The sequence below is a fragment of the Mus caroli genome, chromosome 1 (assembly GCF_900094665.2).
Source record: "Mus caroli chromosome 1, CAROLI_EIJ_v1.1, whole genome shotgun sequence".
Lineage (NCBI taxonomy): Eukaryota > Metazoa > Chordata > Mammalia > Rodentia > Muridae > Mus > Mus caroli.
The window spans coordinates 31,512,644-31,530,612 of NC_034570.1; the positions used below are offsets into that span (position 1 = coordinate 31,512,644).

At 42.5% G+C, this 17,969-nt stretch overlaps 1 protein-coding gene across 3 annotated transcripts in view; it reads right to left on the bottom strand.

Annotated features, from left to right (window-relative positions):
* Positions 1 to 17,969, bottom strand: part of Tmem131 (transmembrane protein 131) — a 149,473-nt gene that overhangs the window by 69,629 nt on the left and 61,875 nt on the right. For all 3 annotated transcript variants that reach the window (XM_021159927.2, XM_021159947.2, XM_021159938.2), the window contains exon 4: positions 11,769 to 11,837. In XM_021159927.2, the coding sequence (XP_021015586.1) occupies positions 11,769 to 11,837 (69 nt within the window). The remainder of the gene's footprint in view (positions 1 to 11,768; positions 11,838 to 17,969) is intronic.

Genomic DNA, 17,969 nt, shown 5'->3' on the forward strand with positions numbered 1-17,969 from the left:
AACCTGCTGAATGAAATACAGCATTCTGCTGTGCAGCCTCAGGCAGGAAGCCGGGCCAAATCAACACCAGCACTTTGTACAACTCCGTCACCACAACATCCTACAGTTCTCACAAACACATGCTATAAAACTATGCATGGAAGTAAGAATTAGAAGTGGGAAGCTACAAGGCGCCAAACAACTCTTAGAAAAAGGAAGCCTCCTTGATTTTCTTGGAACACCAGAAAGCAATGAGGGTGAAAAAGCTTTCATGCACTCATTTTAAACTGAAGATCTGAAGCCAATTTTTCTGCACCTAATAATTATATGAACCAAAGAATGCAGTGAACCAGTTTTTACCCCAAACATCGTTTACTGCTTGCAATAAATGTCTGAGAGAAAGATGTTGTTATGGAAACAGAAAACACTCAGGAACACTGGCATAAATAATTTGGGGGAGGGAAGAAAGGGAGGTTGCGAGTACCCAAATCGTGGCAGAGTGTCATCTGGAAACTGGGCAGGGTGATCCATCCCACCTCTGGGTAGCTGGGAAGATACCAGGGAGAGAGGGTGAAGTAGAAATTAAACATTAAAGACAAAGTTAATTTAAAAAGAAAGCCAAGAAAAACCTATTTGGGGGGCCTGGTTAAGAACACTTGCTGCTTTTGCAGGGGACTTGGATTCATAGTAGCTCATAATTGGCTGTGGCTTCGGGGATCCAATGCCTTCTTTTGACCTCTTCAAGTACCAGTCATACACGTGGTATAAATATATATACAGGCAAAGACACACAAAAGTCTTTTTTAAACAACGGCCCATTTCTTCAGAATGCTAATTTTACATGTGTGCTCTGAAATGCGTGTTAGCCCATCATTAATAGAGGTGAGTGAGCACAGAGATGAGGACAGTCAGGACCAGGTTTCCTAGAGAGCAGCAAGGAGTGCTCCAGCACAGCCCACACTGCTAGCAGTTCTCAAGCCATGCTGACACTCCACCCCACAACATTCCCTTCCCAGTACATCTGAGCAGGGGACAGAAAGGCCCTCTGCTTCCTCGTGGCTATGACAACCAAGATTCTAAACTTCTGCCTCTACCAGCCTCACTGGGAACCCAGTAAAAGCTGAGCTGGTTTCCTTTGTTTGCGCTCTCAGCCTTGCTGAAGGCCTACTGTGGTTTCTCCAGAGAGCTTCATTGTGTTAGTGTAGACAGATGTCGTAACTTGTGCTGGCCAGAATGACATTTCCTTTTTAAGCTTTACAGTGATATGAGGTCATATGAAGTCACTAGACATTGTACTCTGGTCCTGGATCTCATTCTGGGCTTTGGCTACGCAGGCCTAGCCTCTTTATAACTCTGGGGAGCAGAGGCAGGCACAGCCCTGGCCAGCCAGTCATTAGAGGACAGCTGTGAATATAATGTAAGTGTTCTAAGCACATTTAAGGGATTCCAGGCTGGTCAAGGTGGAGAGAGAGTAAGCTGAATGTTTGCAAAGTTCCAGCTTCAAACCCAATTCCAGAAAGCAAATTAAAAAACACACAAAATAAAGAAAAGGGGAGGCTATGTTACTTAGGAGTACATATCTTAGTTTAGGTTTCTATTGCTGTGATCAAACACCATAAAAGCAACTTGGGGAGGAAGGAGCTTATTCAGCTTATGTTTCCACATTACCAAAGGAAGTCAGGATAGGAACCCCATCCTAAATGGATCAACTACCTGCATGATGTACATTGTATACCCTCTGGGGTATGTCTGTGTGTGGCAGCATCAGTCTGGATATTCAAACTCAATTTTAGGTGGTGATCCATCCCACCTCTGTGTAGCTGGGAAGATACCATGGAAACAGAGAGAAGACCATGTCTACCTGTGCATGGCAAGCTGCGAAGGTTGTTTTGAGCAACAGGGCTGACCTCTACTGACTGGTCATCAGGCATATGAGAAGCTAAGGGAACACTAAAGACTTCCCAGGAAAGCGCTCTCTCTCTCTCTCTCTCTCTCTCTCTCTCTCTCTCTCTCTCTCTCTCTCTCTCTCCCGAGACAGGGTTTCTCTGTATAGGCCTGACTCTCCTGGAACTCACTTTGTAGACCAGGCTGGCCTCAAACTCAGAAATACACCTGCCTCTGCCTCCCGAGTGCTGGGATTAAAGGCGTGCACCACCACGCCCAGCTATAATCGATTTCTCTCTTGATGAAACTGACAAACTAGGAATAGCATTACATTCACTGATATATACTTCTTAACACAGCTGCTTCAGGAATTGGACAATGAATCCACCTGGGGTGACCACTGTTCTCTGCTAAGATGTTTTAGATTAGAGAGAAAGAAGGCTACAGAAGGTAGAGAGGAAACAGTCAGCAGGGCTGTTCCCATCCTTGTAGGGAAACTGCATTGGTACTGAGAGAACGAGAGAGAGTGAGCAAGTGAGGACACAGGAGTCCTGGCAGCCTTAGGTAATGTGGGCCTACCTGTCTGTTATGGTGGCTGAATCAGTCTTATTTTTTTGCCTTAAGGAGTTTCAGTCAGTGTTCTCTCATTTACAATCAAACAATTACAACACTGATTGAAGCAGAAGTACTATAGGCCATCTACACTAAATGCCAATTTTCTTATTCTCTAAATATATGGAAATGATAACTAAAAATATGACTGAATCACGGTGCCTGTTGCTTTCAGACGGCTTATAAAACTACAAGGGCCTGGGAAGATGGCTTGCATCTGCTGTTCAAGAATGAGGACCTGAATGTGAACCCCAACATCTACATAAAACCTGGGCATATACAGTTAAGGAGGTAGAAACATAGAGGACCCGGAGGTTATCTGGCCAACCATCTAGCTGAATGGATGTGCTTCAGGTTCAGTGACAGAATCCTTTGTTTAAGAAATATAGGGTGGGAGAACTCTTTAAACTTACATGGTGGAAGGAAAGAGTCAAATCCCCACAAGTTGTTCTTTGACCTACCTAAACACACACACACACACACACACACACACACACACAAACACACACACCTAAACACACACACACACAAACATGCGTAAAAAAAAATGGATAGCTGCTACCCCTGTTCAGTGTACGATCATAATTTGTTTTCTTTCTATGTGTAAGAAACCCTGCATTTAGTGTGCCTGGAGAGATGGCTCAATAGTTAAGAGCATTTACTGCTTCCAGAGGACTAGAGTTTGGTTTCTAGCAACTATGCCAGATGGTTCACAAGTGCCTGCAACTCCAGCTCCACAGATCTTATCTCTAAATTCCACAGGCACTGCACTCATGTGCCCATGTATTCATTCTCATATTCATTCTCTCTCTCTCTCTCTCTCTCAAAAACAAAAGAGGGAGATTATTTTCAAAGTATGTAGAACATGCCCAGAGTTAGAAAGATCACACTGACTTCAGGAAACAGTCTGTAGCTTTCTATATATGTGGAATAAGAAATGAAGACCATTAGCATTTATCATAAGACAAGAGGAACCATTAAAGGACTTTTTTATGGGAGGATAATAATGTGATCAAGTTTATAAAAATTTTATTTATTACTCCCCTTCCGTGTGTGTGTATGTGTGTGTGTGTGTGTGTGTGTGTGTGTGTACACGAGGGCATGCTGTCTGTAAGTATGAGGGTAGAGGTCAGAGGACAACTTTGGGAGTCAGTTCTCTCCTTCCACCATGTGGATAGCAGAAATTGAACTTAGGCATCAGGCATGGCAGTAGATGCTTTTACCCACTGAGCCATCTCCCTGGCCTCATGATCAAATTTTAACATTATAATTTGTTGACAGCATGGATGATAAGTCAGTAAATGCCATCTATGTAGAGACAGTCTTAGTTTTCAACTAACAAGGGCCTGAGCCAAGAGGAGGAATGTAGGAGAGCGTACATAAACTTGATAAAACCTTTCTCCAGACTGACAGAAGAGACATGAGTGTGCCAAGGGACAGGAAGTACTCAGATGCCTCAGTGGCGAGGAATGGGGCCATAGACTGGGAATCACAGGCTTGTACCAAAGCTATGAAAGATCAGGGAAAGGTGCCCCAGCAGGCTTCAGATAGGGTGAATATGTAGATGTGTGCTCACAAGGCTGCCTGCAGACAACAGAAGGGGCAGGAGGAAGGGGGCCATGTACTCCACAAAGTACCAAGGACACAAAACTGATGTCCTAACTAAAGGCCCCAAGCCAGCGCAGTCACCAACCCCGGGGTTTGTGAGCTCAGTATGGCAGCCTGCTGCCCAGGGAACACACCCTTGCATTTTCCTGCTGGGAGACACAACATGCTACCTCTATCCTGCTAAGTACTGCTCGCTGGCAGGTAACAGGATGGCTGCCACAACACTGTGCCACCAATCCCATACCTAGCCTGGAAGAGCGGACTTCTATACACTGAAGAGTATAGAGGGAAAAAATCCTCCCCCAGAATTCCCTTACATGCGTCCTCATACCCCTAGCTAGGCTGGGTTATATCTCTCTGTAAACTGGCCCTAAATGAGAATGGAAATGTTATATCCAACTTAAACAGAATTTGCTCCTGAGCCAGGGACATGCTCACTTTGCCCACGGGTTGAACAACTGAAAAGAAAGCTTAACACTTATAACAACATGGGTGGGTTGCTAGAGGTAGGCAGGTGTCCTCAGGCAACAGGCAGGTACCTACAGCAGCTCTTCCACAGTGGTGCTCTGACCTCATGCTTCCCACTTAGCACCCACTGAAGAAATGCACGAGTGTTTGGAGGCAGAAAGAAAATACATCAATGCGGGAAAAATGCTGATTAACTAACAATGTCTATGTTTCTATGAGTAGAGGAAAAACCCTAACTCAAAGAGGACATGAACTAGTATAGTAACTGTCTACTTCCTGAAGCCACTTAGGAATAACTTTTTCCTCTCTCTTTTATTTTAATAATCTTTTTTATAATATTTTTTCTTTTCTCTCTTTCTTTATCTTTTTAATTATATTCAACACAATATATTTTATACCAATCTTAAAAATTATGGACATGTTATTAAATGAACAGAAGTAGATAAGGCCTTTTTGTTTGTTTGTTTGTTTGTTTTGTTTTTAGTAGAGCTTAAAATCTTGGCTCTTACTGTGTTACAAACCAAAAATGAGAACAATTTTTAGACATTGGAGTTCATTTTATTACAATGTACTTCAATGTCCCTCACATCACGAAAGAATTCTACCTCCATTGTAGCTAAGAGTTGACAGTCCTGCTGTGCCAAGGAATGAATTGTATGCATGATGTTTGGATACAGATTTCCTGCTATGGTCAAAGCTATTTGACTTGAGTGATTGCTGTCATTCACAGCCTGCAGGGAACAGGTTATATTCATTTAAGAAATGGTGTGTGTATTAAGATGGTCTATCCATGAAGTCATTCATCAACTGTTTCAATGAACAATGGCTCTGCTTGGAGGGCGACATAGACGTTAGGTGAGGGTAAGATTCTGGGTCATTGGGTGTGATGATTTTGAAAATCATTCATCTCAGAAAAAGAGTAAATTATAAGGTCCTCTTCTTCAAAATTGATACAGTAATTATAAATATCAAGCAAAACATTCAGTCTCACTCTTTGTTGTTCTCTTACAAGCCATCTCCCAATATAATTGTCTATACTTCTTTTGGCTGTATAAATAATTTTGAAACATATAAGCTGTTCTGAAAACCACAGTATATTGTAAAAACATCAAATAAACAATTCTACTAATAGAGAGGCTGAGATAGGAGAGCGTGATTTCAAGACCATTATGTGGTACACAGCAAGACACTGTCACATACAAACAAGCAGAAAGTGTATATGGATTGTGCAATATTGGACTTATTTCTCCAGTTATCAAGTTAGAAAGACCAATGCATGACAGCCAACAAATTTTTAATCCCTCATATTTTTGAATTTCAATCAATTAGGATATGTTGGTAATATTAATTTTCATATTAAGAGATATTAAGGAAAAGTGGTTGTTACTTCCTGTTAATTTTCTTGTTAGAGGTGGAATTATGTTTGTGTAGGTTTGTTGAAAGATTACTTTCTTGTTTCTTCTAGGGTGTAGTTTCACTCCTTGTGTTGGAGTTTTCCATCTATTATTAGGGCTGGATTTGTGGAAAGATATTGTATAATTTGTTTTTTTCATAGAATATCTTGTTTTCTCCATCTATGGTGATTGAGAGTTTTGCTGGGTATAGTAACCTGGGTTGGCATTTGTGTTCTCTTAGGGTCTGTATGACATCTGCCCAGGATCTTCTAGCTTTCATAGTCTCTGGTGAGAAGTCTGGTGTAATTCTGATAGGTCTACCTTTATATGTTTGTTACTTGGCCTTTTTCCCTTACTGCTTTTAAAATTCTTTCTTTGTTTAGTGCAGTTGGTGTCTTGATTATTATGTGACTGGAGGAATTTCTTTTCTGGTCCAGTCTATTTGGAGTTCTGTAGGCTTCCTGTATGTTCATGGGCATCTCTTTCTTTAGGTTAGGGAAGTTTTCTTCTATAATTTTGTTGAAGATATTTACTGGCCCTTGAAGTTGAGAAGTTGGGAATCTTCACTCTGGTCTATACCTATTAATCTTAGGTTTGGTCTTCTCGTTGTATCCTAGATTTCCTGGATGTTTTAGGTTAGGAGCTTTTTGCTTTTTGTGTTTTCTTTCACTGTTGTGTCAATGTTTTCTATGGTATCTTCTGCACCTGAGATTCTCTCTTCTATCTCTTGTATTCTGTTGGTGATGCTTGCATCTATGACTCCTGATCTCTTTCCTAGGTTTTTTAACTCCAGGGTTGTCTCCCTTTGTTGTTTTATTGTTTCTAGTTCCATTTTTAGATCCTGGATGGTTTTGTTCATTTAGGAATAACTTTCTATCGTGAAAATATAACTCTTACTTGTCATGAAGCTACTTTTGTCTCCTGAGAACCTGGCTCTACACTGCCAAACAAAGTATTTTAAGCAAAAGAGCATCCGTTTTTTGAGACAAGAGCACTAAGTTTAGGAATTTTGATGTCTACATCCCTACAGTGGCTGGATGCTAACACCCAGGCTGGTCTAAATTACAGTCCCCAGGATGCCTTTTTAGTGCATTTCTCATTCATGAGAGCTCAAGAGTACAGACACTTCTGAAAGTCTGCTGCGGACTGAAGATAGGAAGAGAGCCAGCAGCTATTCTGTAGCAAGCAGACCTTCCCAAGCTATTGCAATGTAGGTGTTTCTGGGAGAGATTCTGCAGGTGTAATTAAATCCCAATCAGCTGCCTTCCATCAAAGGGAGCTCATTCTAGGTGGGTCTGTTAATACTCGGGAAGTCCTTTCTTTCATGAACAGTTTAGGCCCTTTACTCAAGCCAACTGGACTTTCAACTGTACTCTCTAGCTCAGGACCCCCTGCTGACTGCCTGAAAAAGATGTTCCACGTGCCTCACAGTTCCAGCTATTCCCAATCTCCCTCAGTGTGTGCTTAACCAGTTCCCACACAGTAAGCCAAACCTCTCATTTGCCCAAACAAACAGCTAAACATATACGCACACATGTTTAAGATTCCCAGCAAGTTCTGATTTTTAAATGAACTCCATTATGCATGTTTCCCCACTGGCCCACAAAAAACCCTATCTTCTGTAACCCCAGTTCCATCTTTATGAAATAAAACACACTCCATTTAATGTTCTTAGGCTAGATGTTTTGAATAATGGAAAAGCAATGTGTTAGGCAATTTAAGAAAATGTAATAAGATAATATACACTCAGTGGATTAAATCCACTAGTCTTGTCTTTCTCACTGATCCAGTGCCAAAACCTCTGAGCATAGAGAGAGCCAGCACATTGTGGTTCTAGTGGGATCCTCTGTGATGTCTTCTTGCTGTCCACTCACCTGGTGGGTAATGGGCTGGGCAGCCTGGCAGCATCCTACTCCTGCTGCTCTGCTCTCCCTTGTGCCCTACTTGCTCTGCAGAGCCTCCACTTTCCCATACCATCGCAAGCTCCAAGAGGAGGTTCTCTGTAGAGAGCTGGAGGGTGCAAACACCAGACACAGAGCACACGGCTCCTTTGTGTTGCTCCTCTGCCTTTGGAGCCCAGAGACCAGGTCTCTGCCCTCAGGATTAGCCCCTTTCCTGTGCTTCCAATAGTTCTCCTCACTGTGTTATCTGCCTTGTTTGTGCCCTGCTGAAGCTCATCTGTCCTCCCACCTACATTCAGGAAGCTGAAGCTTCTCTTAGCTCACGAGTTTTTGGCTTCTCTATGACCTGGGCCAGTCTCAGTAAGAACGCCTCTCTGCTTCCTTTCCAGTCAGTGATGACCTTACTGTCACACCAGCTGCCTCGAGTTCATGGCATCAAATTCTTCTCTAGCTATAAAGGATATTAAAGGTTAACTTCAATATTCTTTATGTCCTTTAATTGAAACTCTCTTGAGGGAAGAGTCGAATTGTATGTAACACACCAGGTTCAGCACTGATCGAAAACAAAATATGCAAACAAATAAAATTAGCAAACGAATTCAACAAATATATCCATATAACTTGATGCTAATACCACATAAAAACAGAAAAAGTTCACAATATATTAAGTTGAAAAGCAAGTTAAAATATAGTATGTTTATAAAATGTGGTTGTGCTTTTGTGACTCAGTAACATTAAATGCACAGGAGGCCGTAAGAGACGACAGTTCTATGTGGTCAGACTGTGGCAGTTCTTCTCGTTCTTGTCCTCATAAGTATTTTGTTTATAAATTTATTACCGTGACTATATACCACTCAACACAATAAACAGAACTCCAGTTTGATAACAGTGATTAGCAACGTTCTCCAGCTCTGAGGGATGAACAGACGGACTCTGGAGGAGGTATCTATCTATAAAGGGTCACAGCATGCAGAACACGCCTCACTACTCTGGCTTTTGTGACAGGCCTCAGTTTGGTCTTCAACTTTTGATCCTGCTTCAACCTCCTGAATACTCTTCTGTGCAACTGTGTGTCTTAGGGGAAGAAAGCAAGAGGGGCCATTCTTCCCTAAAGAAATACATGATTCAGAAAGCAAAGACGCTAACGTCTCCCAAACACACGAAAATCAACCTTTTCAGAATCTTGCTTAACTTCATCCCAATTTCTGCTATTTTGGAGGTAGGACATTAATCAGATTTGAGAAACAAATAATTAGGACATGAACTTTTAGTTTCAGTTCAGGTATTTTTCTATAACTGAAGGTTTTTTGTTTAAACCTTGAAATGAAATTTACAAATCCCCTCAATAAAGAAACCAAAGGCTGGGGAGAAGGCATGAGGATCTCGGTACCTATGTAAAAGGCCAGGTGTGATGGCACACCTCTGTGATCCCAGGAGACAGACAGATCCCAGGAGCTTGCTGGCTAGCCAGTCTGTTGAATTCCTCCTGTTTAGAAGTAATGGAGGAAGACACCAAGCGCAGCCGTCTGACATCCATCTCTAGCTACACATATGAACACACACACACACACAAACCACCAATGGAGAAAACACAACTAGATGATAGATAAGACTTTTGCAAGCGAGTTTCAAGAGCAGTCACTGATGATGACTACAGCTTTGGTGCTGTGCAGTCCTCACCTGAGAACAGCACTGACACTATCTAAAGTGGCAGTGCAGCATGGAGCTCAACAATTTAGCTTAAGAACACACTCAGAGGTAATTTTACTAGAGAAAGAAAAGCCTTTATTTAAAAAAAAATTAACCATATTGATAAACACCAAATACAAGCCCCTTTTCACTAAATATTTTTCATTTAAAAGAAGATTGTGATATATTCTGTAACTGAATTAAGAACTCTGTTAATTAAGAACTCTGTTCTTGCATCTTATCACTGCATCTGTCTTAGTGCATTTTGTGCTGCAGTAACAGACTGCATAATCCATAAACAGAAGTTCTGGGCCTGTGAGATGTACACACACACACACACACACACACACACACACACACACACACAATGCAGTGGTAACACAAGGCCCTGGGTGTGAACTGGGGCTGGAGAGATAGGTGAGTGATTTAGAGCATTTCCTCTCTCCAAAGGACCTGAGTTCAGCATCCTGAAACAACACTGGGTGGCTCACAGTCCGTTCTAACTCAGGCTCCAGGGGATCCGATGTTCTCTTTGTGTCTGCATGGGCCTATGGCATAGGCACACACAGAGATTTAAATATATGTGTGTGTGTGTGTGTGTGTGTGTGTGTATGTATATATATATTTATGTATGTATACATAGAAATAAACTTACTTCCTTTTAGTTCTGCAAAGCTAGGGGGTGGGAGGTGGGGTTCATAATCAAGGTGTTGATAAAGGCCTTCCTGACACGTCCTGACACTGCTGCAGGTATTGTGTGGGAGAGGTAGGTACCCTGAGCCTTAACTACCTCTGGGAGAGCCTACCTCCTCCTGAGGTTTACCGTCCTAACAGTACTTAAACCTGTCTCAGAACAATATAACATTTATTCCCTATCTGAACGTTATGGTCTTTAAAACTAAATACCACAGAGGTCAATTTTACTTATACAGTGGCTGATTCTGAAGTGCGCACACTTTTCTCTGCATGCCTAAGCCCCTCAACTCACCACCTCTGTAAGAATACCATCATCAGAAACAAACAGGCTACGAAGTGTCTTTTGACTCTCAGGCAAACTACCCAGCCACGCTTCAGAAAAACAAATGCTAGATTCGATTTCTGTATCTGAAACTATGAAAAAGACACTTGACCTTGCTGTGTGTGTCGTAGCAAAAGCAGCTGAGTAAACGCTGCCGGTGACAAACCAACACTCCAATCTTTGTTTGCTTAGCCAGAAGAGACCTAAAACACTGATACAATAAAACGTCTAAGAAGGTAGAACACAGTGATTCCCTGGCAGAGGACATGGCCCTGTAAGACAGCTAGAAACTTTGACCCAGCAAAGCATATAGAGTCTAATATCTACTACCTATTTACCTATCGGTCTCAAAATTGAAAACAGAAACTTTGGCCTTTTTGCTTAGAAACTTACTGTAGTAGTACAGGAGGGAGGGAGGGAGGGAAGGAGGCAAGGAAGGACGGACTTATATTCCCAGGGGCAGAAGAGTAATTAAATCCACAAGAATATGTATGACATTTAACCTCCATTTAGAACAGGCTTATAGTATAGGCAACTGCTTAAGTTACTGGTGAGAAATCAAGATAAACTTGCAGTCTACCCACACCTGAGAAAAGCACACTAACAAATGCACACACGCACAGAACCAAACCCTAGGCCACATGCTCTCCTGGTGCAGACACTAATTCACAGCTTGCTCTTGAGCCTTTGAAAATTCTTCTGTACCAGGTGACGATGCAAGATGCCCCCATCACCCACTGCAACTGAGCCCAACAGGGCAAACACTTGTCTTTCCTTGAGTCCCTGAGATACGTGAATCCAGAGTCCCTAAGTAGAAGGCGACTGGCTCAGATATATCTGTGGCACTAGCTGTGACCTTTCACGAGGTCAGTGACCATATTACTGGTGACATGCTGACACATGCACTTTAGAGCATCATATCATGTAAAGTATCAATAAGGTGACTTTAAATGCCAGAGACAAAGTGCTAATCAGATGAGGCTTCCAGGTGAATACCACTTCTCACGCTGGGTGAGATCCTCTGAACCAGGGTGTAGCGTGTGGGCAATGTTCAGACTTTCGAAGTTTATGTTATGGCAGATTCTTAGCAGATTCTAGTTTCAAAGGCTTCAACATCATTTGCTTTGTTAAGGTTTGTAGCTTTCTCACACAGCTAATACAGCAAAGGGCAGGAGAAATCCATGTAAAACTGTCCTATAGCTCCAAGTTACTTACTGCTCATGGAAATCCAGCATGGGTGGTTCGAATCGTATGGGCCTGCAATTACCCCGGTACAGAGAAATGCTGGAAAGAAAAAGAAAAAGTGTGAAAAGCAGCTCTTTAATTCTGTAAATCATGGTTGGATGCTTGACTTCTGTCACAAGAAAGCATTTTAAGAGAACAGGAATCTGGGACAAAGTGACAGCTCAGTTGGTGTGAGGACAGCAGCTGAGTAAAAACCACATTAAAAACAAAACCCAAGCCGGGCGTGGTGGCCACGCCTGTAATCCCAGCACTCGGGAGGCAGAGGCAGGCCGATTTCTGAGTTCGAGGCCAGCCTGGTCTACAGAGTGAGTTCCAGGACAGCCAGGGCTACACAGAGAAACCCTGTCTTGAAAAAACAAACAAAACCAAAAACCAAAAACCTCTGGGTATGGCTGCAAGCTTAGAGGCAGCAAGGCCAGCAGCACGGCCAGCAAGTCCTTAAGGCTCTCTAGGTAGCTTGGTTCAGACTGGTAACTTTCCGACCAATGAGAGAGACTGTCTTAAAAACAAGATGAATAGTACCTGGGAACAACAGCTAAGGTTGTCCTCTGGCCTCTCAAGAAACAAGAGCAACCTGCATACACAAACACACACACATTACAGAACCCAGTGCTCTATTGGGAATGTGCAGTTCATTCTTTTAAGTTAGAAGGAAACAGTGAGTGAGTTTTAGTAAACAAGCTAATGTAGTGATACCTAAGATACTCTGAGAACCTATGATGCCAGCACTTGGGGTAGAGAGGTAGGAGGCCTATGCCTTTCAATCCAGCCTCCATTACAGAGCAAAATCCTACCTCAAACAAAACAAACAACCAAGGAGGAAAGAAAAGAACAAAATAATATTTTTACAGAAAGGTATGTAAAGCAGAAATTTCTCAATAGGCTAATAATATTTACTTGATTTATATCACTGGTAACAATATAGTTTAACATGTTTTTCTTAGATTTTTTTGACACAATATGATAAATTGTTAATACAATTACACAAAGTTGGTACAAGAAGAATTACAACCACATTCCAACTGAGTGGCAAAGGCCAAGTCAAAAGGAGTCTGGGCCTGGGACTTTCAAAGAATTGAACTTCATTATACTGATGTTCTAGTCTAAGTATTCAAGTACCATGTCTACTTGACTTGCTACTAGAACTTTTTAACAAAATAGGATTTGGCATGGCAAGCCTCAGATATCCTGACCCAACATGTAATGTAAGATTATCAAGGATCTTTTGGGAGCAGGTGGTGCTTACATATCTAAAGTCTTATGCTTAGATACCATGAAGTTAGAAATGCAGTCAGCCACTACAGTAACTTTCAAAATGAATTCTGATATTTTTGTTTGAAGAAATAAGACATAATCTAAGACGACTGTATTCTCATCATGTGCACAATTCATAAGAACTCAAGTTTTCAAACAATGTAATTTCATTCAATAGATCCAGGAAATACACTAAAAGCTGACTGGGCCACTGAGCTGAAAGCAATCAGCTCCACAGTGTTCTGATCTCGGCCGATCTGGAGCATCCTTCTTCTGGGCTATTTGAGCATCCTTCTTTCTACATATGCATGCTGAACACAGATGACAAAAACAGGAAAGAAAGAACAGCATATCTCAAGATCACACTGTGCTAAGACAAAACTACAGACACTAGGAGGAGAGGTGCAGTTCTTTGTAAGACAGCTGCGGCGGCTGTCCTTAGCCATGATAGAATGTCAGCATTCTTGGCTACTTTAAAATAAGACATGTTTGGCACACCTGTTTGGTTTTTTTTAGATTTATTATTTTGTGTGTGTGTGACTGTTTTGCCTTCCTGTATGTGTGTACACCACATGTGTACCTGGTGCCCAAGGAGGTGGTGAGCCTCCATATGGGTGGCAACAACTGAACCCGGCTCCTTTACAAGTGCTCTTAACTGACTCCCCAGCCCTAGCTCACGTGTTTTAAGCATCAAACTTAAGCTAGTCTAAAACCATACCAAGTTAAGGAAAGGAAAAGGTAATGTCTGACACAATGGTGAGTCACTAGCCACACACACACACACACACACACACACACACACACACACCTATGTTCAGTGTTAGAGGGACAAAGGAGATCATGATATAGTTCTTCCTCTCACAGAACCAAGAATAAGCCTTGAAAGTTGCACATGAATACTTCTCAAGTGGTAGGCATGACTGAAAAGAACAAAGCCCATGCATTTGACACAAATGTGACAGCACACAAATCCAGCACAGGAGGTTAACCAGAGAGTGAGGAGGGCACCCCAAAGCTAGGGTGGTGGAGACCAAGGGTGGACAGGGGAATGTGCGTGGCAAAGCTCTGAGTGAAAGGAGGAGAGGAAAGGGCAAGGTGAGAGAGAGGTCAAGTGAGGAGTGTGGCTATTATTCCAAATGTAAGAAACACCCTCTCCGGTGTGTTCCCTACAGGCTCATGTGTCTCAACACTTGATCCCCAGCTAGTGGCACTGTTGTGGAACTTTCAGGAAGCCGAGCTGTGCTGGAGGAACCGGGCCACTGGAGCTGGACCTTGTGGTTTTGTAACCTGGCCTGGCTTCCTTTCACTCTGTGCTGTTTGATGATGCAATGCCAGCTGCCTCTTAATTCTGCCATGACAGGATTGTGTCTCCTCAACTGTATACCTTAAGTTGTTTCTTGTAAAGGACTCTGTGACAACAATGAGGAGAGTTAAATAATACAGCAGTGCTTTAACAAAGAAGTCACAGGATTCAGCGTTGTGTACCAGGGCACTTGTGGGCTGCAGTGTGAAGAACAGAAACTCAGGGGGGAAGCAGGGCGTTGCTACAGCAGCCCAAGCAGAGGAAGGGACAGTGGCTGCTTCCTAAGCCTGGTACTTGCACGACAGTCACACTGACTGGGGACTAGGAGAGAAAGAGAGAGGAACCAAGGATGACTGAGAGATTTTAACAACCTGTGAATAGTAGAGTAAAAGGAGAAGGGCTACGTGAAAGATGTTGAAGAGCATCATTTGGACCATTTAAATTCAGTGTCTTATCTAGATGGAGCTAAGTAAGCAGTACAGAAAAACCCAGGAGGCTGCTTATATAAAAGACCTTCCTGTCAAGTTCTGGTCCCGCTGCAGGGCCTTGTCTTCAGTTTTCTAACTGTCTCCATATGTGCTGCCCAAACCCTGGACAACCACTGTAGACAAATCATCTGCAAGGGACACTCTCCCTTCCTTTCCTGGCAGGCACCTCCTTAGTTGGAGGTTTTAGTGCCCTGTGCTCAAGCCTCCTGTAAACGCAGCAGGAGCAGCAGCCAGCCACTGTCACTGGGACTGAGGACAGTCACGGTGAGAAAGGAGGAGTGGAGTGGAAGGTGAGTCTTTCACAGATGTGTTTTCACAACCACAGCAGAGCCACGGCCAAGGGATACATTCAAGTGGGTCGGCACAAACAGGCACAAATACTGCCTTGTTTTAAAAAACTAAAAATGTAGTAACACAGCTGTCACGTATCTGCAACTGATAAAACAATTCTACCGTGTTTATTTGTCTACGACAAGATACTCCTCAATAATACTTGTGGTCTCCCTTCCCCCACCCGCTTGAACCTGCTTGCTCAAGGGTGGAGCTTCCTGCTCATTCGTCCTGCCACGCCTACTGCTGGACCCTGCCTTTGCTGCTTGGAGGCACACACGTGTTCATCCTGCTACTGGACCCCGAGATTGTTTGGCGGGAAATCGGGTTCCCTCCCCCTTCCTTTATAACTGAGTGTCTGGAAATAGTAAAATTGAGCTTTGATCAGAATATTGTCTTAGCTTCATTCTTTTCTCTCGCCGCCTAGCCCCTCTTCTCTTCCAGGTTTCCAAAATGCCTTTCCAGGCTAGAACCCAGGCTGTGATCTGCTGGCCGGACACAACAATACTCTTCTAACAGAGTGCAAATGTTTAGAAATGATAAAAAATAAATTGAAGGGATAGACAATATGAAAAATGGTTTATATCCCTTTGTCAATTACAATGCAAGCCAATCTAGGATGTTGTCATAGCTTTTTTACTTTCTTCAGCAATTATTTGCTCTGAATTATCAATACAATTGTCTTCTAAATTTTTATGAAAAATTATTTGCAGGACTAGGGAGCTATCTTAGTAAAATGCTTGCCTTACAAGCACAAAGACTTTAGTCTGAACTCCAAAACCCACATGAGTAGAGTCCAGCGTGGTGGAGCACACTTGTGATACCAATACTAGGTAGACAGAGAACAGACAGATGGCAGGGGGCTTGCTGGTCCATCAGCCTAGACTAACTGACTAACTACAGGGCAGTGGGTGATCCTGCCTTGAAGAGAAAAGGTGGGTGATGCCTGAGAAACAACATCTGTGGCTGTCTCTGGCCTTCACATGTACGCATGTGCATATAAACATCCAGACAGACAAACTCCCTGTGTCTCTGTCTGTGTTTCCTTCTCTCCCTCTCTGTCTTTCTCTCTTGTACACAGGATCATACCACCCTCCAGATCTGGAGAGACAGAAAGGCTGACTTTTCTGATTTCCAGCTAGAAAACAATGAAATCCTGGAGAAATGAGCTCTACTGTTTGGTTACCAGTTGGGTTAAAGTTAAGCAGGTGACTTCCAAATGAGATCTACAGGACTTTCTTGTTCCTGAGGGGTTGTTAGGAATTCTACAGATGTCTGCTTAGAATCAAGTACTAACTAAACAAAAGGTACTCTGACTCAGTATGGGGAAGGCTTTGTAACAGGGTCTTATTCTGTAGTCAGGCTAGCCCCAGATCTCTATTCTTCATACCTGAGCCTCCTGAATGCTGAGATTACAGCAGGGTGGGGATAGGGATGGGGGAGTGGGGGTGAGAACAGGGAGTGGGGAAAGTGCTATCTGGACACAGTATTAAAAAAAAAAAAACAAAAAAAACTATGGTCCACTTGAACCCAATCACATAGAATTCCTATGGAAATGCAAATTATGAGCGCCAATCTTCAGAATCTGCTTCATTACATGTAGAACAAAGCTGAGAAATCTGACCTCATAAGCACAATCTCTCACATTTGCACACTATTTTGTATGCTGACTCACAAAGATCATTAAGAAACAGATGGTGGAGGGGCAGATAAAAAGTTAACAAACATCCACAGCTAAGTAGTTGCCAATGACTTTTACAATAGATGAGCAACTACTTAAGATAACAGGACTTTCCCCCTGAATAGTATAGAACACATATCAGACACAATTTTGTTTTGATGTGGATTCCCCTAACTAATGATATTAATGATACCAAATATCTTTCCATTTATTTATCAAATGACTTATCTTTTTTAAATGGTCTGTTCTAACCTCTCTTAGACAGAGCTGCTGTCTGAGTTATGGGCTGCCTGTGTATTATGGACATTCTGGCACTCTGGCACAGACAGCACATTCCCTTTGCCTTTTCAGTAGCTGAATCTTGAACAGCAAACACTTTTAATTTTGATGAAATCTAATTAACCATTTTTCTTTATGGTACACGTTCTTGGTATCTTAAGAAAAATTTGCCCAGGTTGCAAATAATTCTAATGAAAGAGTGACATTTTATTTCAAGTATTTATACTTTCAGCTTCTATATATGGGTTCATTACTGTCCATTATAAATGAGTTGGAGATTGGTCTGGGCTAAAGGTAGACACTGCTTCTTTTTATTTGCTTTGTTTTTCTTAAGTCATTTATAAAAATAAGAAAGACAAATCATTTATCCCATTTAAGAGTCAGGAAAATAAACACAAGGGAAGACATTAATGTGACAACTGACTTAACGTATCCAAGAATTACATGTCAAGGGCTAAGATGAGGACTGGCTACATAAACACAAAGGATCCGAGTTCAGATCTCAAAAGCCACAGAAAAACCTGGGCATGGGTCGCTTGTACCTGTAGCCCCAGGAGAAACAGGAGGATCACTGGGGTTTGCTGGCTGACAGCCCTAGCTCCGGACTCAGTAAGAGACCTTGTGGTGACAGAGCAGAAGACCCACCAACTGTGGAGGGGTACAAAACTGGAACCGTAGCATGGGAAGCCACAGAGAGCATCACTGGGTCTGTCTGTCTGGCCTGTCTAGCCAAATCTGTCAGCTGCAGTGTCAGTAAGAGAACCCATCTAAACACCTGAGGTACAATTGAGGAGGGCAACACACACACACACACACACACACACACACACACACAC